The sequence below is a fragment of the Rana temporaria genome, chromosome 5 (assembly GCF_905171775.1).
Source record: "Rana temporaria chromosome 5, aRanTem1.1, whole genome shotgun sequence".
NCBI lineage: Eukaryota > Metazoa > Chordata > Amphibia > Anura > Ranidae > Rana > Rana temporaria.
The window spans coordinates 136,465,391-136,490,898 of record NC_053493.1 but is presented as its reverse complement, the minus strand read 5'-3'; the positions used below and the strand labels follow the sequence as shown (position 1 = coordinate 136,490,898).

At 41.5% G+C, this 25,508-nt stretch overlaps 1 protein-coding gene across 1 annotated transcript in view; it reads left to right on the top strand.

The window, feature by feature from the left end:
- The first annotated feature begins 9,631 nt into the window (after positions 1-9,631).
- CNTNAP2 (contactin associated protein 2) overlaps positions 9,632-25,508 on the top strand; it is a 2,128,298-nt gene continuing 2,112,421 nt past the window's right edge. Inside the window, exon 1 of the mRNA XM_040353157.1 lies at positions 9,632-10,281. Within this exon, the coding sequence (XP_040209091.1) occupies positions 10,194-10,281 (88 nt within the window). The 5' untranslated portion in view covers positions 9,632-10,193. The remainder of the gene's footprint in view (positions 10,282-25,508) is intronic.

Here is a 25,508-nt window from a genome sequence, read left to right as displayed (position 1 = left end):
ATTTGCTTAATGGGGACACTAGTTAGATTGACCGGTGTCCCCAAGAAATGACACTGGTAGGGTTTTAACCTCACTTCCTGTTCAGCTGTGTGACAGGAAGTGAAGCCAATTTTAAGAAAAGGGACACAAAGCTCAACACAAAAATAAAAAAACACAAAGCAGGGGTTCTAACACTCACTTGGCTTCCCTCAAACACCCACAATTTGAATAGGATTGCCTTGCGCTAGATTTAAGCACAGTGCTGTAAATCAGCACGTCAAGCCTGTCCACCAATAGCAAACCCCCCCCCCCCCCACAGGCCATGTTTGCAGGTTTTCCTTCATCTTGCACATGTGCTTTAAAATAGTCTGGACAGCAATTCTTGATAAGAGAAATCCCCAAAACATGTCCTGTCGGGGGTACTTGAGGGCTGAGGACCACTGCAGAATAAATAAAATACTTACCAGTTTTTGTCTTTAAAGTCAGGGAGAATAAACATGGCAAACATTTCATGATTACACACCAGGAAAGAAGCTTAGACAAAAATCACACATAATTTGTTAGGCCCAAACCTAGTTCAGCTGCAGCTGTCAACATATGTAGCATGAAAAAGTAACAAAAGACAAACTTAACAATTTTAAAGTAATTTTTATTGGTCAACAAAACAAGGAAAGCAAAAAAAGACAAACAAAAATACATTTCAAAATTCTAATTAACCATAGCTTTACACATTTTTCATAAAATAAGGCCACATAGACAAATACATCAAAGTGAACATCATTTAAAAATAAACCAAAACCATTGGCAAAATAAAACAAAACCCATGCAACAAACCACATTTGTGTTTAGCAACAGCATTTCTGCCAGCCTGCCCCTTCTGAGGGCAGCTGAGGAATGATCGATCCAAGCTTTTTATAACAGTGCTAGTAATGAATCAATTGAAATCACATGAACAAATTGCAGTCTCTAGTTTGGGTGAGCTTGTAATTGGGCACACCTGCAATTAACCCAAACCACGCTCTATGAGCATCCAATGAGTGTTTTTCACCTTTTAAAAAGAAAGGATATTTTTTTTCTAAGTGTTTGAGCATGCTCAGTTCATCACACATGTAGGAACCAAGCTGCAATGGAATGAGAGCTTTTTTTTTTTGTTTCCCCTGATCTGATGCTTTCCAGCCTGAAGGGGAGGTGTTAAAGACAGAAGTAAACACGCACATTTAATAATCTATTTGTGTGAAAAAAAAGGTTGCCAATTTTGTTTGGGAGCCACGTCGCACGACTGCGCAATTGTCAGTTAAAGCGACGCCGCGCCGAATCACAAAAACTTGCCCGGTCATTGACCAGAAATATGGTCCGGGCTCAAGTGGTTAAAATTTAACAAAACACAAAAGTGAGCCCAATTTTTGGGGATAATGTGAAAGATGATGTTACACTGAGTAAATAGATACCTTACATGTCACGCTTTACTATTGGAAACACTCCTGCAATGGGGCCAAAATGAATTCCGTGAATATCCCCATAGGCGACCTTTTATATTTTTTTCCATGTTACCAGTTTATAGTTACAAAGAAAGTCTAGTGGTAAAAGTATTGCTCTCGCTCTAACGCACGCGTCAATACCTCACATGTGTGGTTTGAACGATGTTTATATATGTGGGCGGGACTTGCGTAAGTCCCGCCCACATATGTAAAAAATATTTTTACTTTTTGCTATAATAAATATCCCCAAAAATATATATTCAAAAAACTAAAAAACCCCTCAGTTTAGGCCGATACGTATTCTACATCTTTTTGGTTCCAAAAATTCGCAAATAGCGTTTAGTGTTTGGTTTTTGCAAAAGGTATAGCGTCTACAAATTTATTTTTTTTGTTGTTTTAACTAGTTATTGGGGCGATCAGCGATTTTTATCGGTACTGCGACATTATGGCGGACACATCGAACACTTTTTTGGAACCATTGGCATTTTTCTAGCGATCAGTGCTGTAAAAAATGCATTGCTTACTCAAAAAATGCCACTGGCAGGGAAGGGGTTAACACTAGGTGCGAGGGAGGGGTTAAATATGTTCCCTGGGTGTGTTCTAACTGTAGGGGGGGGGGGATGGGACTGACATGTGTAAATGACAGATCGCTGTTCATGAAGGGGAACTCCAGACCCCCCCAAAAAAAATAAGGTGGGTTCCCTCCAGGTGCATACCAGGCTCTTAGGCTTGGTCTGGAACATAAGGGGTTAAACCGGGGCCCAAAAAAATAGCGTGGGCCCCCCCCCAAGATCCAAACCAAGCCCTTATCCCAGGCACGCAGTCTGGTCAGACAGGAATGGGGGTGGGGACGAGCGAGCGCCCCCCTCCCTCCTGAGCCATACCAGACCACATGCCCTCAACATGGGGGAGTGTGTGCTGTGGGGGAGGGGGGCACTGCCCCCCCCACCCCAAAGCACTCTTGCCCCCATGTCGATAGGGACAAGAGCCTCTTCCCGACAACCCTATTCTGTGTGGTGTTTTTTTTTTACTTTACATTTCCCCCATGTGAATGGGTAGAGGTACGATGTACCCCATACTCATTCACATAGGGTGGGGGGCCGGCATCTGGGGGCCCCCTTATTAAAGGGAGCTCACAGATTCCGATTAGCCCCGCCCGCATACCCCGACAACCAATGGCAAGGGTTGTCGGGAAGAGGCTCTTGTCCCTATCGACATGGGGGCAAGAGTGCTTTGGGGTGGGGGGGCAGTGCCCCCCTCCCCCACAGCACACACTCCCCCATGTTGAGGGCATGCGGTCTGGTACGGCTCAGGAGGGGGGGGGGGCCGCTCGCTCGTCCCCTCCCCCATTCCTGTCCGGGCCAGACTGCATGCTTGGGATGAGGGCTTGGTTTGGATCTGGGGGGGACCCCCGCGCCGAATCGGCGCGGGTTTAACCCCTCACGTTCCGGACCAAGCCTAAGAGCCTAATGTAGCCCTGAAGGGGGACCCGCGCCGATTTCAAGTTTGAAATTTGGCGCCGAGTTCCCCTTCAGGGCTGAAAACAGCTCGGAGATTCCCGTGCGCCGCGTCACGCAGCGCATTCACGGGTACGCCGCTTGGTATTTACCAAGATTTTCACGGCGTACTGACAGGGCGCACGGGAATCCCTGACTTTTCTCTCTGCGCATGCCCAGTATGCAAATGAACCTCCCGAGGTTCAGGCGCACTGTGCAAGCGTACGGGGATCTGTTTTCAAAAAACACTTTCCCTTTCAATTCGGCCCGCCAAACACTTCAAAACACATGTCACTTCACTTCCCCTGCATCCCCCCACCTCCCCCCTTAATAAACTCCCGCCCGAACCCCCGCAATTTATAGTTTAATGTGCCGTGCGCCAGGTCTGTACTGGTGCACAATGCACCCTCTCCTGGGCGCACGGAGCACATTAGTAACTAGGGAAATACACTGCACTAGCAGCGTATTTCTTTAGTAAATGGCCAAACGGCTGCTACTCCTGCTTTTACTCCATGAGTCATGGAGTAAAGGCTTGGTAAATCAGGCCCTTTCTGTCACACAGATCAACGACGGCGGGCGGTCCGTAAGTGGTTAATGTGCTTCTTTTGCAGAAAGGAAAACATTTTCTATTTATCCTGCACAGCCATTACCTCAGTGTCCAGCTTGTTGTAAAAAAAAAGTCTTCATTACTTCTCCATTACTTCTTGGACGGACCTTAGGGCATGAAAACTGTTAAGACGCTGGAAGGAGTTCACCAGCTGACCTGTTTGGCACATATCCTGCAGCTGCCCTCCCTTTCCAGGAGATCGCTCCCACCCACCTCCTCAGGTGCATAGTTTTTCCAATGCAATCAGAGATCACTGTTTTCAATAATTCACAGCTATCATTTTTTTTCCTACATTACTTTCATCTTTTGGCAGAGTGTGCAGGAGCTGATCAATCAGATAACAGCCTATGTTGTTCAGAACTGTAGTATTGAAAACAGAAGTATGTCCTTGGTTCTGTAAAGCTTGCGATTCACTACACAATCGGATTGTGCAATCTACTTTAGATCTACCATCAACTATGTAGTGCAATGACCTGCCTGATTGGATACAGAATGATTGGGTGTGTACTCCTATTGTATAGTTTTGGTAAATCTAAAGGAGATCGCACAGAGATTGTACAATCAGATTGTATATTGTATGGCCAGCTTCATACACCTAAAAGTATCGACTAGTTCGACTTTAGGTGTCATTAATTGTTAATGGCACCCCAAATGCAGAAGCAAACACTAATTTTGCCATGTGAAACAAATGCAGCAAAACACAAAGGTGCAAACTGCATCACCCTAGAATATCCCATGAGTTACTTTGCCATATGTAGAGCATCCCATTAAAATCAATGGGCTGCATTATGTGTGTCCTGGGAAAAACAAGCCATAAAATGCACACTCCTAATACCCTAGGTGTGGATGGAACCTAAAAGTGAAATCGCTGTGCTTACACAAGACCAATGAGGCTCCATTCACATATGAAATATACAAATGTGCATTGTGGTTGCATTGTGATAACATGTTAAAGGCACTCCAAGTGAGCGTAACAGGCATGTGTTTGCGCTGGATCAAATGCATGACAAATGCACCAAAAAGTGTGGAAAAAACACACCACGCTCCTCTCGAAAAAAGTTCCGGAGCTTTGTTGGGGCAGTTGTCCCACACAGGGCAGTACATCCAAGTGATGGCCTTTAATTGTACCAGAACTATGGAATTGGTAGGACCAACCTAAACAATCCATTCAATTTGCATCAGATCAGGCAAGTCCTTGAACTACATAGCTGAAGGGATATCTAAAGGAGATTGTACAATCAGATTGTACAGACAATGGGTGAGAAATAAAAGAGGTGGTATAGTAATGAGGGAGGTGTAGTCCAGATAGGTGAGCACGCCCCACCACACCCTCTTCTGTGATGCAGCAAGGAAGTGCATGGTGGAATATGGTCTGTAGGAAGTGATGGAATCAAAAAGCACATCCAATCCGATAGATGAAAGTTCAAAGCCTTTATCGATGAGGTACGTGAGAAATAAGCACGTGGGCCAGAAATGACAATATAAAACGCTTCTATTTATTATGAAAAGTGAAAATCTGCCCCGAAAAGGTGAACTTAGCCTTTAATGATAAAGTGGCACACCTGTCAAAGGGCTGTGTAATTTTGTGCGCTGCAGGGATGCACACAATATTGCGCACATATATGAAACGCATATGTGTGAACCTTGTGTATGAGAGGGAAGAGGCTAAGGGGGTCTGAGGAGGAAGAAGCAAATCTAGGGGTGAGTTATCCCACTCTTTGGGCGATTACATGCAAACAGCTGTGTACAGTGTCACCCTGTAATTGATTTCTACAAGCTTCCTGTCATCAGGTAATCAACAAATACCTGGCTCTACCTGGCACGGTGGCATGGTGCTCAGGAATGGGGGTGCATGCGCATGATATCACGTATCCTTAGTCTATGACTATGCTCCGATGGGGGTGGAGGGGGCGAAATGCGTCAGTGTGTGGACTGTGGAGCAGCCACATATACATGTAACCACCAGGATCGACCCGATTTTTCAGCTCTGATCTTCTTACTATGCTGATCTGGGAGATGTATAGCCAGGAACAGCCATGCCAATAAGTCCTAAGGCCCCTTTCACACTGAGGAATTTTTCAGGTGGTACAGCGCTAAAAATAGCGCTGCTATCCCGCCTGAAAAACTCCTTCACTGCAGACTCAATGTGAAAGCCCGAGGGCTTTCACACTGAGGCGATGCGCTGGCGGGAGACAAAAAAATCTCCTGTCAGCAGCATCTTTGGAGCGGTGAGAGGAGCGGCATGTATACCGCTCCTTCAACGCTCCTTCCCATTGAAAACAATAGGAAACCGCGGCAATACCGCCCGCAATGAGCCTCTATATAACCCTTTATCGGCCGCTAGCGATAGCTAGGGTTAATACCGCACCGCTAGCGGCTGATTCCCGTGGCAAATAGCGGCGATATATCGCCACCGCGGCTCCCGCCCCAGTGTGAAAGGGGCCTAAGAGAGTGAAAATTGTCAGCAGGCATGGCATGACAGATAAGTCTTTTTTTTCTTTTTTTTTTGTACAGGCACTACTTTTTCCAAACTTTTATTGTGGTGACAGAGTCACTTTAATGAATATTTATTGCATTTATAGGCTCTGCACAAACTGTTGGCACTATATAAATCCATCCTGTTTAATAACAATAATTCATAATTGTAATAAATTGTGATTTAAATTTATATGACGTTCAGATTTATTGTTGTGTTAACACTATGGGGGTTATTTACTAAAGGCAAATCCACTTTGCACTACAAGTGCAAACTACAAGTGCAAATGCATTTGAAATTACACTAAAAGTGCACTTGGAAGTGCAGTCTCTGTAGATCCGAGGGGGACAAGCAAAGGAAAATAAAAAAACAGCATTTTAGGTTGCACATGATTGGATAATAAAATCAGCAGAGCTTCCCCTCATTTCAGATCTACCGCTCAGATTTACAGCGACTCCATCTCCAAGTGTACTTTCAGTGCAATTACAAGTGCACGTTGCACTTGTAGTTTGCACTTGTAGTGCAAAGTGGATTTGCCTTTCGTAAATAACCCCTTCTATATCTAACATATGTGGCAACCGAAGGTGTGGAGGGTGACCGTGTTCACAAAATTCGAAATGAACCATTTGCACATTGTTATAGACCATTACATATCCCATACAAGCTTAAAGGGGAGGTTCACCCTAAAAACGACTTTCTAGTATTACATTGGCCCCCCACATTACAATACAATTATGCTTATTATGTTTTTTTGTATGCTGTACATACCTTGGTACAGCTAATTCACCTGTGGCTTCCGGGTTGCGAGTCCCGTGGGAGTGGGCGTTCCTAACATGCTGGTGATTGACGTGATGACCAAAAACGAGCTTCCCCACCGTCGCGTAAGCTGCGTCACGATTGCCGAAAGGAGCCGAACGGCGGTGCGCAGGCGCAGTATAGCGCCGACTCGCCGTTCGGCTCCTTTCGCCAATCGTGACGCAGCTTACGCGACGGGGGGGAGCTCGTTTTTGCTCATCACGTCAATCACCAGCATGTTAGGAATGCCCACTCCCGCGGGACTCGCAACCCGGAAGCCACAAGTGAATTAGCTGTACCAAGGTATGTACAGCATACAAAAAAAACATAATAGGCATAATTGTATTGTAATGTGGGGGGCCAATGTAATACTAGAAAGTCGTTTTTAGGGTGAACCTCCCCTTTAAACGAGGGATTTTAGGTTCACATATACTGCAATACATGTTCAAGCTGATCAACTGCGTCAAAGTGATCTCTCTCTATGGCCAGTCCTTTTTATAGTGTGCAAAATAAAAAAAGCTTACTTGCTCTAGGATACATTAATGGACATATAGGGGGTTATTTACGAAAGGCAAATCCACTTTGCACTACAAGTGCATTTTCAAGTGCAGTCGCTGTAGATCCGAGGGGGACATGCAATAAAAAAAAACAAACAGCATTTTAGCTTGCACATGATTGGATGATAAAATCAGCAGAGCTTCCCCTCATTTCAGATTTGTTCCATAGATCTACAGCGACTGCACTTCCAAATGCACTTGCAGTTTGCACTTGTAGTTCAAAGTGGATTTGCATTTCGTAAATAACCCCCCTAGTACCAATATGGGGTAAACTTACGTCAGAGTCAAGCTATAGATTCATGTCTGTTATATGACTCAGTTTTATATATATTTATATAGATAGATACGATGCAGTGAAAACACACTCCAACATGCCATAGTAATGCAAGATTTAAATATATCGGGGTAGATCCACGTACCTGGGCGCATTAATACGCTGGGCGCGGCGTATCTAAGATACCCTACGGCGCGTCAACTTTTTTTTTCCGAATCCACAAAGAATTTGCGCCATAAGTTACGGTGGCGTAGTGTATCTCTGGCGGCGTAAGGGCGCTGAATTTAAATGGATGTAATGGGGGCGTGTTTTATGTTAATACATTGTGACCCGACATAAACAGCGTTTTTTTTTAACTGCGCATGCGCCGTCCGTGGGGGTATCCCAGTGCGCATGCTCGAAATGAACCCGGAAAAAGCCAATGCTTCCGACGGTGACATCATTCTACGCAAATCCCTATTCGCGAACGACTTACGCAAACGACGTAAACATTTCAAAATTGTACGCGGGAACGACGGCCATACTTAACATTGAGTACGCCTCATAACAGCACCTTTAACTATACACCGGAAAAAGCCGAACGAAAATGACGTAAAAAAATGCGCTGGCCGGACGTACATTCGTGGATCGCCGTAAACAGCTAATTTGCATACTCGACGCAGATTTCGACGGTAAACGCCACCTAGCGGCCGCCGAAAAATTGCATCTAAGATCCGACGGCGTACTGAGACGTACGCCTGTCGGATCGATCCCAGATGCCGTCGTATCTTGTTTTGTGGATACAAACCAAAGATACGACACTGGAAATTAAAAATTACGCCGGCGTATCAATAGATACGCCGGCGTAATCCTTTTGTGGATCTGCCCCATCCAGTTCACAGATCACTGAAGCATACATAGGAATATACTGTATGGATGTATTTCCGATAATTAGACACATGTTATAGGTGCATAAATAAATAAAAAATTATCAAGAGAGACACCATGGGGGTTATTTACGAAAGGCAAATCCACTTTGCACTACAAGTGCAAACTACAAGTGCAAAGTGCACTTTAAATTGCACTGAAAGTGCACTTGGAAGTGCAGTCGCTGTAAATCTGAGGGGTAGATCTGAAATGAGGGGAAGCTCTGCTGATTTTATTATCCAATCATGTGCTAAAATGCTGTTTTTTATTTTCCTCGCATGTCCCCCTCGGATCTACAGTGACTGCATTTCCAAGTGCACTTTCAGTGCAATTTCAAGTGCACTTTGCACTTGTAGTTTGCACTTGTATTGCAAAGTGGATTTGCCTTTTGTAAATAACCCCCTATGTTAAATACTAGAATACACAAAGGGGGTTATTTACGAAAGGCAAATCCACTTTGCACTTCAAGTGCAAACTACAAGTACAAAGTGAACTGAAAGTGCACTTGGAAGTGCAGTCGCTGTAAATCTGAGGGATAGATCTGAAATGAGGGAAGCTCTGCTGATTTTATTATCCAATCATGTGCAAGCTAAAATTATGTTTTTTATTTTCCTTGCATGTCCCCCTCATTTGTAGTTTGCACTTAGTGCAAAGTGGATTTGCCTTTTGTAAATAACCCCCACTGTGATTCTAGATTCCCTTTTTTAGCATCCTACTGCCTGCATTAGGAAGATACAGTAGAACATGTTAGCTTTGCCTTGACTCTCTAGTAAAAGGCCATCTACTGATTAAGGAGTGAACTGCAGGCTGTAACCTCAGCATCTCTTTGCTCCCTGATCAGCCTTTTAATACATCCCCTCCCCCTTCCATCAGTCTGCAGAAGCTGCTGCAAAGATTAAAACAAACACACAGACTTGTGCTCTAAGCCATCGTCCTTCCCATCCTTTGCTCCCTTTCATCCTACGAGCACATTCCACAATGAGCTCCCTGGGCTGGGAAGGCTGATCCTGGAGTCTGGGCTGGTGCTGATGCTGCAGTAGTGAGGCAGTTCTTCCTCTCTGCTGAATAAATCTAGAAGTGTTGTGAATGTGTGTGCTGGGAGTGTCTTGTCGGACTGCCTGCCCTGCTGTGTGCATGCATATATAGAGCCGGTGACTGTGTGTAGCTGAGCTCAGGCTAGCACTGGGAGAGGAAGGACTCAGCTGCAGCATCCTCATCACATTGCTCCCATCCCTGGCTCTGCCCTAACCTGCCTGCACATGGCCATTTTGGGATTTTCCGGTTAAGCTACGCATCATCCCTCATTCAGACCTCTCTGTTCTTGCCCAGTCTCCTCCCCTATCTCTAAGCATGATCTTCCACAAAGCAAGTTTGTTTCTTGGACGTTGAAGGAGAAGAAGTCAGGGGTCTTTGCAGAACAAGGGGGTGGGTTTTGTTATTCTTTAAAGGGAAAGCCCTGTGTCAACCTCCTCCTAGCCTTCTCCTTCAAGAGCCCACCACCTCCTTTTCCCTGGTCACCCTTAGCTGTCAAGGCAACAGAAGAGGACACAGAGGGAGAAGTTGCTGGGATAACCCATATATCCCCCTGTGGGATCTGGAGTTAAAGCTGGGAACACTGAGAAGCCATGCGTTGGATTTGCAGAGGCTCTGCTCTGGTCCTGGGGATTTTCAGCTGCCTGTACTGCAGCGCCTGGAGTGCCAACCCTGAATCCCGTAAGTCACAGCACTGCTTCTTCTTTTTTTTTTGATCCATCCTGCTCACTTGTTTTAAAACAGTTCTTTTGGCCATCCATGTTGTGAATATTTCTTAAAGTGGAACAGGGATGTGCTTGCCACAAACTGCACCTATTAAGAGTTGGTCTTTCCTAAAAGTTCTGAATCATTTTGCTCCCCCCCCACCCCTTTGAGTGCTTGTCATTTCTTATTTGCTGTCAGTGTTGGTACTTGGTGATGTTCATCTGCCAAGAAAATATTTGCTTTTAGGACATCCGAATTAAAAAATCGCATGTAGCCTGATGCTGCATATCTTTAGTATGAATTAGAATTGAGGTGGATTTAGGTAAAAGATCAGGAATTGAATGCATTGCCTCATTATGAATCATTGGGAATAAAGCATTGGTTGGCTCATATAGCTAAAAGTGCATGATGCTGCATACTGTCTTTGCTTTATAGTAGACATACATCAACGGCTAGTAGAAAAAAGTTCATTGTGCATTGTGTGTCCAGCTCTGGTTAGATTCAAGTTGCTGTGTGTATATATATATATATATATATATATATATATATATATATATATATATATATATATATATATATATATATATATATATATATATTTATTTATTTATTTTTAATATTCAAAGAATTCCTAAAAAAAAAAAAAAATCTTAAATTTTTGTTATGAAAACACATAACAGGATGAATTTATATTAGGAAAATACATAACAGAATGAATTTATATTATAAAAAAAACATAACAGAATGAATTTATATTCTAAAAACACATAACAGAATGAATTTATATTATAAAAACACATAACAGAATGAATTTATATTAGGAAAACACATAACAGAATGAATTTATATTATGAAAACACATAACAGAATTAAGTTATATTATGAAAACACATAACAGAATTAAGTTATATTATGAAAACACATAACAGACTGAATTTACTGTATATTATGGTAACACATAACATAATTAATTAATATTTTTTACGCTGTATAGTAATGCTTGGTGTAGTTGCAATTATTTGCATGGTAAACATAAAGAATACAGAATGATACATGCAGTGCAACCTCATTATTAATGCATTAGGGTGACGCTTCTTTGAACTCAAGCCATCGCTTGTATATAAAGTTAGATTCTCTATTCTGTTTTGTATAGGAGGGTTGAAATACCACTATAGGTTTTATCATTCTCTTTTTTTTTGCACACCACTGTGATTTTGACAGATACATTCTGAAGCCCATGCAGTTATTAGATCAGGAATAATGGACATCAGAGTTAGACCTGTCATCAGAAATTTTTGTTAAATGACTGCTAATCTCCAGTGTACTTCCCCCCTGACCATCAATTATTACTGTGGTCTAGTGATGAGTTTCTAAGCAGCTAGAGGTTCATGCAAGGGGAGTTTATATACCACTGCATTATCTCAGACTTTAACTTGTCTTTTACTGTAGGTGTCAGTACAGTAAAATGAGACTGGCACAAGTTTTTTTTTTTTTTTTTCCACTAAGCCCACTTGTGACTTGCAAAAGTAGCAATATCAGACATTTGTTTTATTGTGACAGTAGCAAGATTCTATTGATTTTTCTAATGGAATTTTTTTAGCTGTTGTGTTAGTGTTTTCCAGACAGCATAAGGGAAGCGCACATTATTACATATTAAATATGCAGTAGAAAGTATTGTAGTAATTTGAAGCCATATGGTACCCTATAAAGGGTAAGGTTGGGACGACTGATGTTCAGCGATTGCAGCATGTTTTTGTGAAATAAAGACACAGTAGATGCCATAAAATGCACTGAGTTGACCAATCATACCTTGTATTTTTTTTTAAGCTTCATATAGAATTGACTGTTTTGAAAGTATCGTCATTTTCTCTAATTTGTGATTTTCATATCAGACCACAAAGGTGGCTTTGCTGATGACTCCGAATGCAACTTTTTACCATGATGTACTGTCGATGGTGGCATACAAGTTCAAACAAGTTAGGTTATTACCAGTTGATCCACTGAAGGTATATATTCATTTTATTTAATAGATACCCAGCTAAACTTATCAAAAAACTAGTTTGACTGTATATTACAGTCAAACTAGTTTTTTGATAAGTTTAGCTGGGTATCTAATAAATGAAATGAAACACCTGGTGTGTTTTTTTTTTTTTTTTGCTTTTTTTTACGTATTTTGCTGGTTTTATTAGGCAGCAAATGAAAAAAAAAATGCAAGTTTACCCTTTTAATATGTTAAAATCTGTGTTTAATCCTACCAATTCTCCCACTGGTGTTCTTTGGCCATGTAGATTGCGTCCGCATATTAAAATGTGTGTCTGACTATTACATTTCCTTCTCTAAAAGAGCAAAAGTACTTAATTTGCATGACAGGTTATATGGGAATTAAAATAATTTACTATTCATTGGTTTTGTACAGTTTACAGTCATTAGTTTTTCCACTTTGTGTCCTTCTAAGTAGTATTTTTGGAATAAATATCTATAATGAACAACTCAACCAGGAGAGGTCATCACTAGACAAAGTAAGAGGAATGTTCATTAAATAGATTTTCATTTCCTACATAACATTCCACACTCTTTTTTTTTTTTTTTATGTAATTTCTAACAAATCAGAATATTATTATTGAAGCAAAACAATTAACTCAGCAGGAAAAAGTGCAGTATCTGCATGACGATAGAAGAAATCCATTTCTCCGAGCAGGCAGCAGTCTGTATGATATCCAGATCTCAGCAGTATTTCTTCTGTAATGTAGTAGTCAGTGAGGTACAGCACTTTGTATAGATAAAAACCCAGACAGCTAGCGCTGCACTGGTTACGGATCGCCACAGCAAGTCTCCGGTATAAGTGCTGACACATCACATTGTACCTTTTCTGTTCTCAGTAAGTGCCTTCAACTTGTGATGTGAGCAGAGCACACTCTGAAAGATGAGGTGTTTAACAGCATTGCTTATGATTTAATCTGAAGTTCATGACACCCTTGCTGCCTTCAAGCAATATTCCCATAACTCTCAGACAACAAGCGTTCTTCCATGTGTTTCATTTGTGAAGTCAAAGACCTTGACCAGGCAAAATAAAATGTGTGCCCAGTGGCAAATATTGATATCTAAAAAGCAGGCAAACAGTGGTATGCAAAGCTTCATAACTCATAGCAAACTGACAGATTTCATTTTTCGATCTTTCTGATTTCGGTAAACTTAAATATGATTGTTTGCCTTGGGTAAATCCACTTTATACATCACATTTACTTTTTCTTCTGGCCAAGCTGATAAAATCAGATTGGCTGCTGTGCAGCCCATTATTGACCTATGAATCAGTCCATTAGTGAGCACTATGTGTGAACTGGACTGACCAGACAACTCTATGCTACATTATATAAATCTGTAACATTCAAGTGATCTATCCAGAAAGACTCTGATATAGACAGGAAACTTTTTGGTTGAGTAAGTGCCTTTTATTGAACCATTACAAGTGCAATTCTGCGTAATTGCTTCATTAGAGTCATTAGTAAAAAATAATCAGCATAAAACAACAAATCTACATAGTGTGAGAATGATCATAATGGAAACGCAAGAGAATAATATGAAAACAAGGCTTGCTTGATGCACTTGCTTATGACCTTTACAGCAGTGTGTAAACCAGCTTGCATCATTAGCATCTGCCACGTTCTCCTCATCCAACACTGAAAGTATCATAATCTACACTGGGTCATTATTTAAGCAAAATCTTTACGTGCATATGGCTATATTTTTGGGCTATATTTTTATCCACGATAGACCAGCACTTTCTGTTCACCCTGCCAAGCTATGCTTCTGAAGCCTCGTACACACGACCGAGAAACTCGACGGGCGAAACACATCGTTTTCCTTGTCGAGTTCCTTGTCAGGCTGACGAGGAACTCGACAAGCCGATTTTCTCCATTCCCGTCAAGGAAATAGAGAACATGCTCTCTTTTTGGCTCATCGAGTTTCTCGACAGTTTCCTCAACGAAAATGTACACACGACCGGTTTCCTCGGCCAAAAAAATTCTCCCAGCAAGTTTCTTGCTGTTTTTTGCCGAGAAACTCGGTCGTGCGTACGAGGTCTGAGAAATTCCTCCACGTATGTCATAGGTTCACTTTTGTAAAAAGTCACGCATTCACTATTACCGGGAAAACTATGAATGACAACTCCAAGGGGTCCATTTATCAATATTTTTGCCCAAGATTTAAACAACTTTCACCCCAAATTCAGTACTGCTTGGACCTTGAAGAAGGGGAAACACCCCGAAAGCTTGTCCTGAAAAATTGGATGTTAGTGCAAATAAAAAAAGTATCACAGACAGTACTCAATTTTCTCTGTCACAATTGCACTAATACGGCTACAATCACGTCAAGTACCCCAAATTCACACATTTCTCTAACTGAATGTTATATGAAAATGTTTTAATCTTGGGTGAATGTTGTATGAGTCTTGGATGAAAAGATTGACACATTTCTAAATCTTTAAAGCGGAGGTTCACCCTAAAAAAAATTCTAACATTACATTGAGCCGAGTTGTGAGAATGACATTATGCTGACCTTTTTTATCCTCTTGCCGTACATACCGTTTTATCTATATTTTCACCGCGGCTTCCGGGTATGTAATCCTGCGGGACTGGGCGTTCCTATTCACATGCTAATTGATTGACATGCTTCCCACCGGCGCATACAGCGCGTCACGAGTTGCCGAAAGAAGCCGAACGTCGGTGTGCAGGCGCCGTATAGAGCCGACTCGCAGTCCGGCTTCTTTTGGCAACTCGTGACGCGCTGTATGCGCCGGTGGGAAGCATGTCAATCAATTAGCATGTGAATAGCAACTCCCAGTCCCGCAAGATTACATACCCGGAAGCCGCGGTTAAAAATATAGATAAAACGGTATGTACGGCATGAAAATAAAAAAGGTCAGCATAATGTCATTCTCACAACTCGGCTCAATGTAATGTTAGAAAACATTTTTAGGATGAACCCCCGCTTTAACTAGAAGCTGTTGTACTCTTAACTATTACCATTATTTATGGTCTTCCTTTATATAACTCAAAAATATTCTGAAACATGTAACAGGCTGAGAAAATCGTAACGCAAGCATAGAAGGATAAACACAATGTAATAAATAGTAATATAAATGGTGACAGGACCAGGTTTTAAAAGCTTTCAATTCAAAGTAAAAATGTATTAGTGATTCTATATGCTGGTGTAGACTTTAAAAAAAGGAAAGAAATAAAGTGACACTGGTGAAGGATGTGGGTTAAAAGGCATGGCACTGCCCTAACTAATGTGAGCAAAAAAGATCGTAATAACAAGAAAGATTTGATCAGTATGGAGAGGGTTGAGATACTAGAGGATAACTACACGTTCAAGGATTGATGATACATGTGATAAATCCTGGAGATGAAAGAGAGGGGGTTATTATAAGGGAGCGTACGTGATACAGATGAGTGACAGGTAGGTAGGGCATAGTTAAGCATTTAATGGAAATAAAGAATGGGGTTAACAATATGCAGCAGTTGTGAGTAACATTCCAATATTGGATTCCTATTCTATTCACAATGTGCAGCAATTACAGTGATTAGCAAAAAAGCATCTATTTGTGAAATGGTTTAAGAAAAACGGTAGGGCAACATGATGATACATACGTTGTAGTTGGCTTGAAAAAATGGCACACGTCCATCAAGTTACTAGGTGTGGAAATAATGAATAAAATAAAGCTTTGTGGAGCTAGTTGCAGTCATCTGAGAAGAAAGAACAAGTAAATGATGAGATGAAAGGATCCCAATGGGTGGTCCAAAGCAGCTATGGGACAAGTATGAATGTGCTTAAGGCATCAGTATCGCAGATAAAGAATACAGTACATATTAATATTGATGTTAGAGGATCTATCACTCTCCTTTAATTGCTGTGTTGATCGCCTCAAGAAATGTATAGGTAACAAAATCAATAAAAGGAAAGAAATAGTCCAGCATATCAACATCAGCAAATCACAAAAAAACTAAATTTATCTATCTATCTATCTATCTATCTATCTATCTATCTATCTATCTATCTATCTATCTATCTATAAATATATATATATATATATATATATATATATATATATATATATATATATATATATAGATAGATAGATAGATAGATAGATAGATAGATAGATAGATAGATAGATAGATAGATAGATATATAGATATACATATATAGATATATCTATATATACATAATACATATATGAAATGTTATTCTTCTAAAGAATGTTTAAAAACTTAGATTAATGGACTAATGATATATTCCAGTAGTTAAAGGTGTCAATAACAACATACTGTATATGATGAATAAAGTGTATAAGAGATCAGAAAATGCAGTAACATCAACAGGCATGTCCTCTTTCAATGCGTTTCTCATGTTTAAATCCACTTCTTTAAGACTATTAGGTGCTCTGTATCGCAAAAAGCATCACACTATGGTTATATACAAGAGTACAAGCAGTATCCATAATAGTCTGGGGTGATACATATACAATAACAAACTCCAGCCCAAACATCTGGACTACCTAATTCATTTTATTGATTTTATTGTACAGTACCATGGCCACCCAAAGACATTTAACATGTGTAAGCTGTTTTACCAGCCAAAGGATTTATAATTCTGCTCAGTTGGTCTTGTAATCCCTGCATCCATCTAAGGCAGCAGAACAAAATCGAAGACCTCATTTTTTTCCACTGTAGTTAGGAAATACAGCTTGATCCAAGACCCACCCTACATTGCTGATTGGGCAATGGGCAAGCCACAGCATACTGATGAGTTAAAGTGGTTGTTACCACAAAAATGCACTTTACTGGCAGACCCTCTATTTCATCTAGGCATAACACACAGGGTAAGTGTTTTATTAAAACAAAGCTTGTAAATACCTTTTTACAGCTATCTTCAGGCCGGTCACGTGAGCCCTGGCTGGTCTCCTACTTTGATCCAGGGCTACAGCGGGAGTGGCTGAGCAGCCATGTGACCTCTCCGGCTGACATCAGAGTGAGATCTTGGCTCCTCCCGCTGTAACTCTGAATCAAAGTAGGAGATTGGACTCACGAGACCAGCCTGAAGTTAGCTGTAAAAGGGTATTTACAATAGGTATAATAGAGGGGCTGGCAGTGACAGTTTGTAAAATATAACTTTCTACTAACAGCGGTAGAGTGGGCTGGAGACAGTGACACAGACACCGAGCTGACAGGCAGGGAGTGAGGGGAGAGAGGAGGACAGAGAAGAGCTGCGGATGATGAAGGCACGTAAACTAAAAATGGTAGTCAGGGCTCAGAAGCCATTATTTTCGTTGTCAGTACACAGGGGACACAGGAACTGGCAGGATCAGACAGGTTTTTTACAGTTTTGAGAGGGACAGATTAGAGAGAACAATCTGTTCTGTGCTGTTTATTCTGCTATAAGGGAACAGAATCTCATTTTTTAAGGGTTACAAACGCTTTAGTTCCTACTGTATACTCGTTTATCTGCATGTTCACAAAATTGGATCAAGAGCATTGCAAAAAACAATTAAGCGGGAACTGGCTCAAATACTGGATTCTCTTTTCCACTCTAAGCTCTGCTCTGTAGTGTTACAGAAACCTAAAGCCAATGACATGTCCAGGTACTTCTACACCTTGTTTTTAAATCTACTTTACATTATAATAGATTTTTTATGTCTGTCTGGAATTCAGTTTCTTCTCCCTATCCAGGGGTCAAGTCCTGGGGAAAAAAGTGTGGGAACTCCAACCCAAGATCCCCTCCCCCACCAAAAAAAATAAATGATACGCTCATATGCATAATTACTAAACCGCATGTTTTTTTTAAGCAAGTTCTTTCTAAATCCCGCGATTACTCGTGGCAGACCTCCGCAATGTCTCCTGGGAACAATGACAAAAGCTCCCAGGAGACATTGCGGCATTGAGGAAGTGACGGAATACCCGCACACTACCCGATGAATCCATATACAGGAAGTGACGGAATACCCGCACACTACCCGATGAATCCATATACAGGAAGTGACGGAAAACCTGCACACTACCCGATGAATCCATATACAGGAAGCGGCCAGTAACATAAAGGATTACTATGGTTCGCCTGCCCCTGACAGTGACTCGAGCTGGGCATCGCGCTTAGTGAAGGATTGGCTCGGCTGCTCTAGTCCTGCAAAGGGAACTGCGTTCCTGCTGTGAAAAAAGTGCAGGAACTGCGTTCCTATGCGTTCCCACAGGACTTGAGCCCTGTCCCTATCCCTCTTACACAGTCACAGAAAATGTTATCATTTAGTCAAAGTAAACACCTTTTTTTCAATTTTTTTCCGCTGTAAAAGTGTAGTTGCTCACTTTCTGAACCCTTGCCTAGGTGAAATGTGAGGTAATGATCGCCCACCTGCAGCCCCCTGTGATATTCAAATAACAAATAGCAGGAGGCTGTGTTTCAGTGGGAACTTAAGGATGACACAGTTTTGATTATAAATGCAAATCAGGGTTGGTGGCACATTTGCGCATGCACAAAATCAAGCAGTGCATCAATAAGGGACTGGCTGTGAAAATGAGATAGAGACAACTAGCCAGTGATGGCTGGTGCACACATTTTTTTGGGGGGCGCAAACAAACAAAAAAATTCAGTTTTTTTTTTTTTTATTGCAGCCTCACTGTCCCTGTCAAATGCAGCCTTACTGTGCACATCAATGCAGCCCCACTGTGCCTATGAATTGTAGCCTCACTGTGCCAGTGTGCCCATCAGTGCAGCCTTGCTGTGCTTATAAATTGTAGCCACACTGTGCCAGTGTGCCCATCAATGCAGCCTCAGTGTGCCAGTGTGACCATGAATGCAGCCACAGTGTGCTAGTGTGACCATCAATAAAGCCTCACTGTACCAGTGTGCCCATCAATGCAGCCTCATTGTGCCAGTTTGCCCACCAATGCAGCCTCATGCGATCAACAATCACCAGGGTCTATCGAGTAAGTGTCCACCAATGCTGGAGTGCTTGCTCCCTGTCATGACTTTACAACAACAACAAACTGGGGGGGTTATTTACGAAAGGCAATAAGTCTGACTGTTTGACCCACTGAACCGCTAGCAGTTTTTCTTGGCCGTGCATTAGCTGGTCGAGTGAGACTCAGAGAGGCCCCTACTGTGCGTTCCACTCCAGCGTGTGGTGGCCACGGAAAGACACTGGAAGTGACACAGACGTGTGATGCGGTGATGCTTAAAGCACCATCCTACATCCTGCAGGCTGACAATCATTAGGCAACAAACTGAGACGACTTCCACAGTGGGGGTGCTCATGGCGCATCGCTCTGAGCCCCGATGACGCTCTAGGGGTTGGCCAGTTAAGCTTCTGGATCTTGACCATGTGATGTGGGAAACATCATGCCTCATAGGAGGTTATTTACGAAAGGCAAATCCACTTTGCACTACAAGTGCACTTTAAAGTGCACTTGGAAGTGCAGTTGCTGTAGATCTGAGCGGAAGATCTAAAATGAGGGGAAGCTCTGCTGATTTTATCATCCAATCATGTGCAGGCTAAAATGCTGTTTTTTATTTTCCTTGCATATCCCCCTCAGATCTACAGCGACTGCACTTGAAAGTGCACTTTCAGTGTAAAGTGGATTTGCCTTTCATAAATAACCCCCATAGTGTCCGTCGCTCACACACTCTTAAAGGACCCACATTTTTTTTTCTTTGGGGGGGTGCCTCTGCGCCCCCGCGCCCCCTATTGACAGGCCTCCACTGAAACTGGCTATGGGTTATTCAAGATGGCGATGCAGAAACAGAACAGCACAAGTAGAAGTTCAGCTACAAAAAAAGCTATGCCGAACTCCATGTTTTTTTCAAATTATACAGGGTTGCATTTAGTTTTACATCATCAAGTTTCTCTTGAGGGGATAATTATCTTTTTTTAATCCTGCTGTGCATTGGCTGGTGGAAGGTTCCTAATAAAGCCAGCATATCACTGCAGTAAAGCCCACAACAATAGGGATTAACATTTTGCTTCACGGCTTTGCCTCAATGTGAACAGTATAAAACTGTAAATCAGATGTTGTTGATGTTGTCGATGTGTTACAGTTGCGATCCTACTGTACAGTGAAAGATGCTACTCTGAGCAACTTTCATACTATTTACTGCACCTGTATAAGTGGATAATGCAGCACAAAATACAACGAGGAATACAGCAAAATAGCTGAGAAACAACACAGTATTCACACTTACAGAGCAACACAATACAGAAAACTGTCACCTGCAGAGGAGATGGTGAACCTGCTACTTCAGTGTTTTCAGGAATGGTGATCTCTGCAGATAAGCCTCTCTCATACAGACAACACAAGATTCTGCTAAATGTACTTGTAGTCTGTCTTATAATTCTAAGATACTTCTCTAAGTAACATTCCAACTGTTGAAAATACATTCCTGAGTCCTGGGATAATGTGTACACAATAGGGTGACCACGTGTCCCGGATTGCCCGGGACAGTCCCGCATTTTGCAGGTCTTTCCCGGGCACCTTCATTCCAGGACAATACAGTGTCCCGGAATGAAACTGACACAGTCACCCCCCCCCCCTGGGCCAATCTGATGCCCCCAAAAAAGGCTGCCACATCACCGTTTTACTCAATGACAGCACAATCCCTGCCCCCTGTTTGTGATTGGAGAAATCATAAATCCCGCCTCTTGTGTCCAATCACTATGCTGTGATTCATTACAGCACAAGCTGATTTTTGGGAAGGGAGGTGTCTCTGAATTGTAGTTTGGAAATGTGGTCACCCTAGTACACAAGGATTGGGTGGGCTTTATAAAGTAACCATTTTTCTTCCAGATGAAACTTGCTCTGTGGAAGTTGGGTGCACCACAGAGGGTGTAGTAGCTGTTATCAACACTCCTTGTAGCCCAAGGAGCCTGTCTACATTAGTCATTCAGAGGTACACGGGGGGGGGGGGATAATAAAAAGTAGCACCTTTTTTTCTAATCAAAAACAGGGGCAGGTGTAGATGAGACAAAAACATGTAAGGTTGTAGCTCTGCAATTCTGATCCACTAAGATAGGCATTATGGTTACTTATGTACATCAGTTGCACTCTGTCCATAACAACCAAGCAGACAATTCCTTTGTTTTTAAACTTTCTAATAAGATCAAATGTGCTGCTTATTGTTGTTTTTTTATAGCTATAGAGAGAATTTTGTATGTATATACTGTATGTTGGTAACTCCTTGGTATTATTTGAATCTGTTAGCAATGATTAACCTATTCTTTCCTAACGAAAGTCTTCAACTTCAATGATTTTTTTTATGTCAAATATCCCCTTTCCAATACAATTTGCAAAGTATTAACAGAGCATTACTTATTCACACTACTCACACTGCAGCAATATACAGAAATACATGCATTACCATAGTATATGTTGGTGCACTGTGGTGCCATTCATTTTAAAGTGATATTAAAGGTTTGTCTGTTAGTTTTTTTTGTCATATTTACCTGCCCTGTGAAATGGTTTTGCACAGAGTAGCCCCCACCCTCTTCTACTTGGGTCCCCCGCTGGTGCTTCTGGTTTCTACACCTTGATCAGTGCCCCCAATAGAAAGGCTGTAGCGGGTTGCAAAAGGCCTTTTATGCCAGGCCAAGTATTCCCTGGAGTGAGGTTATATCCCTGGAGGACCTGGGAGAAGTGTATTCAAGCCAGAGGTGACTGTTGTGATCCTGTCTCAGGGAAGCTACCTGCAAAGAGCAGTGAGCTGGATATACCGCTTAAGGCAAATTTAGACCCTCTGAGTGAGTACTGATGACCCCGGGAGAAGAGAGACCAAGTAGGGAAGATAGCTTACTAAGGCCTTGTACACACGACCGAGTTTCTCGGCAAAAACCAGCAAGAAACTTGCTGGGAGATATTTTTTTGCCGAGGAAACCGGTCGTGTGTACATTTTCGTCGAGGAAACTGTTGAGAAACTCGACGAGCCAAAAAGAGAGCATGTTCTCTATTTCCTCGACGGGAATGGAGAAAATTGGCTTGTCGATTTTCTCGACAGCCTAACAAGGAACTCGACTAGGAAAACGATGTGTTTCGCCCGTCGAGTTTCTCGGTCGTGTGTACGAGGCTTAAAATGTACTGTGTGCTGCTTTCACATGTGACTGCTGAGTTTGTACATTATGTGTGATTGACAAAATACTGTCAAGTGAACCCCGGATAGTATGTCTATGTGATGTTCCATATGGTTGCAGATAGAATCCTGGCCTTCTTTCCAGAGCCTGTTTTTCTTGTGTAGTGCCAGGTTCCTAAAGAATAGGTGCTATAATGTAAATTTTGTTGGTTATCTGAGTTGTAAACAGTTCAGATTTATTGTACAAAGCTAAATTAACTTTGGTTGTGTTATGCAATTATCGCCGTTGCCAGTAGGTGTCACTGCTACCACAGGCCAGTGTGAGAAATACAGCAAGCTGAAGTGCATTGACTATTCTTTCCCCCAGAGACAGCCCAGTGGGAGTGTTCTTGCTGCTGTGCATTCTGGGAGAGGATATTTAAGGGACAGAAGCCATTTTTCTGTCTCTCTAACCTCATGGCTCTCCTGGCCTAAGGTGTGTGACAACTGCTCTCTCCTACCTCGGGCCCTGCTGGCTTAAGGCTGAGTTGCTACAATTTGGACCCGAAAATGTATCCAGCGGCCATCTAGGGGGTAACACTACACTTGCAATTGTTGTGAACCCCCCAGGTCCTATGGCAGGGTTAATTATCTATTAAAAATCTAGCATCAGCGTGAGTCAATTAGTATTAACATTTTCCCTCACAAGTATAGAAGAACCACAACCATAAAGTTGCACTTAAAAAAACATCTATACAAGTATATTATCACCCACCTAAAATTCCCAACCTTCATAGCTTGTCTATGCATGCTCTGTTTGTCGCGACACACTGCAGCAACATATTGCTTTCTCCTTTCTCAGATGCCATTACTTTTCTGATAGCTTTCTTCCTGGTACAGTATGTTAGCTTGCAACTTAAAGGAAATACTGCAGCTGGCTGACTTGTAGCACAGTCTGTTCTCATCCTGATGGTGGTAGTGGAATGCCACCCTGGCATTAAGAATTCTCTATTTTTGTACCAAGGAGCAAGCTCAAAAAAAAAATTACCCTAACAAAAATGAATTACCTGCATGTAATGTAGGTTTTTCACAGAAAGAAGAGTTCTGCAAATGCTACTTGTAGTTTATTTCGATATTTGGTGTTTGCCTGAACTAATTATGTTATGTCACTGGTATTTTAAACATCTTACCCTTAATAGAAAATATGTCTGTTTTATATTCTTTTAGAAAATTGTACTTAAAATTGTTTTATCGGCTATGGAAAAATGGTTTAAAGCCTCCAATGTTATGTAATAATTTAAAATAGCTGATAAAATTCTTGCAATATCAATAGAACAACTTATCTGTGTTGGGGAGGGGAAGTGAAAAACTAATTTCATTCTTTGTATCCAGCTACCTTACCCAGTCATACTTACAGTTCTTGAATTCACAAAAGTAGAGCAGTACAGGAGAGCTAGTGAATTAAGAGCTGAGATATAGGAATGCTCCACTTATCTCTCTTCCAGATAACAATAATCCTTATCTTATAGCACATGCAATTTTATGTAGCAAAACCACTTTAAACCAATTCAATTCTACTTAAGTCTAACATCTAATTTTATAGTGACTGGTAGAATGCATACTAAAGCCTTCAGCTAAGTTGTCAGTGCCATTGTCTAAAAGTGTGGTCTTACAAAACCTAATATTTGCCAGCTATGTCAATGTTTTGAGAACCTATGAATTCACAGCTGTTATAATAAGCACCACCATTGACAGAAGGGCATGTTTTTGCACAAACAAATACCGTATTTGAAATCATCCGTGATTATTCAGAGAGATTTCCCATTTCATAATGAAAACGGGAATGGTGCTACTACTGCATGTGTCCCGGTAATAAATGTTGAGAAAGGGAAAGTATATGTCTGTGCAAAAAAAAAAAAAAACATATTTACTGTATATATATATATATATATATATATATATATATATATATATATATATCGCTACCCCCGGAGGAGCCGCTGGTTAGATTTGGGATTGGCGAATTTAAGTTACCTCTATACTGTGTCTAGGGGTGGTGGTAGTGCTGAGAGTAATAACAGAATGTCCAGAACCGTTGGTTGAAGTTTTCAATGTTTTATTCTCTGGTCAAACACGACCAACATGTTAACTTGAGGTAGACAGGATAGGTTGATGAAGGAAAAGCAACTTCGCAGAATCAGGCTATGGATAGTACAGGCAATCCTGCCCTTTAGCAATTGTATTTGTCTACGTCACCACTCCAGCCGGAGTGGGTGAAGTGCCCCTGGACAGACCTCTCTCACAGGCCTGGCAGCCAGAGCGCCACTTAGAACTTCTGGGAGGAACAAGTCTCTGCCACCGACTTGTCTCTGATTAAATTGGGATGTTACGGTGGGACCTCTGCCTCTTCATGATATGTCCTCTCCTGCTGTAAGAACACATCTGTGCATAGGGGCAGCATTATTTTAGGCTGTAAAGGGATGTAGCTCTCATGCACAGTTGCACAAGAATTCTGGTACCAGTCAGTAGTTGTGTTAAAAAGTGGACCACCACCCCAATAAGACTCTTTTTGTAGAAGAAGAGGTAGACTCAGGGGCTGGGCGGATCCTTGTTAAGTTTGTTTTTGCTTTCTATGTCCCCATTGGGACAGGGTGTCACAAAGACAGGAACTGGTGATATATTTCACTGATGGGACAAAGATAGCCAATAAAGCAATTTTTTTTAGTAGAGTGCAGGTAGAACTTCTGTTTTTTATTGCTGTAGGAGTCTTCCTGTAATGGTGACACATACTCCCTCATTTGGTCTCCAGATGTCACTAGAACAGGAAATAAGGGTACAATTCACAAGTGAAGACACAGATAAAAATGAAAAGCTGAGTGAGGTTCTGATTCTTACCCACTCTATTGAAAACTAGAAAGGGAAAAAGTTTTGTCTACAGTTAGGTTTTAATTACCATAAAAATATGCAATATGCAACAGCACTACTTTTATGAAGGGAATTATTTATCAGTGTGACTAAAAATGCCTCTTTACCATTTTTCTTATTCATCCATAATTGTTTGTGTATTATATTATTCTTAGCTTCATCATTGTTTTTGGAAATGTTTGCATTTTCTA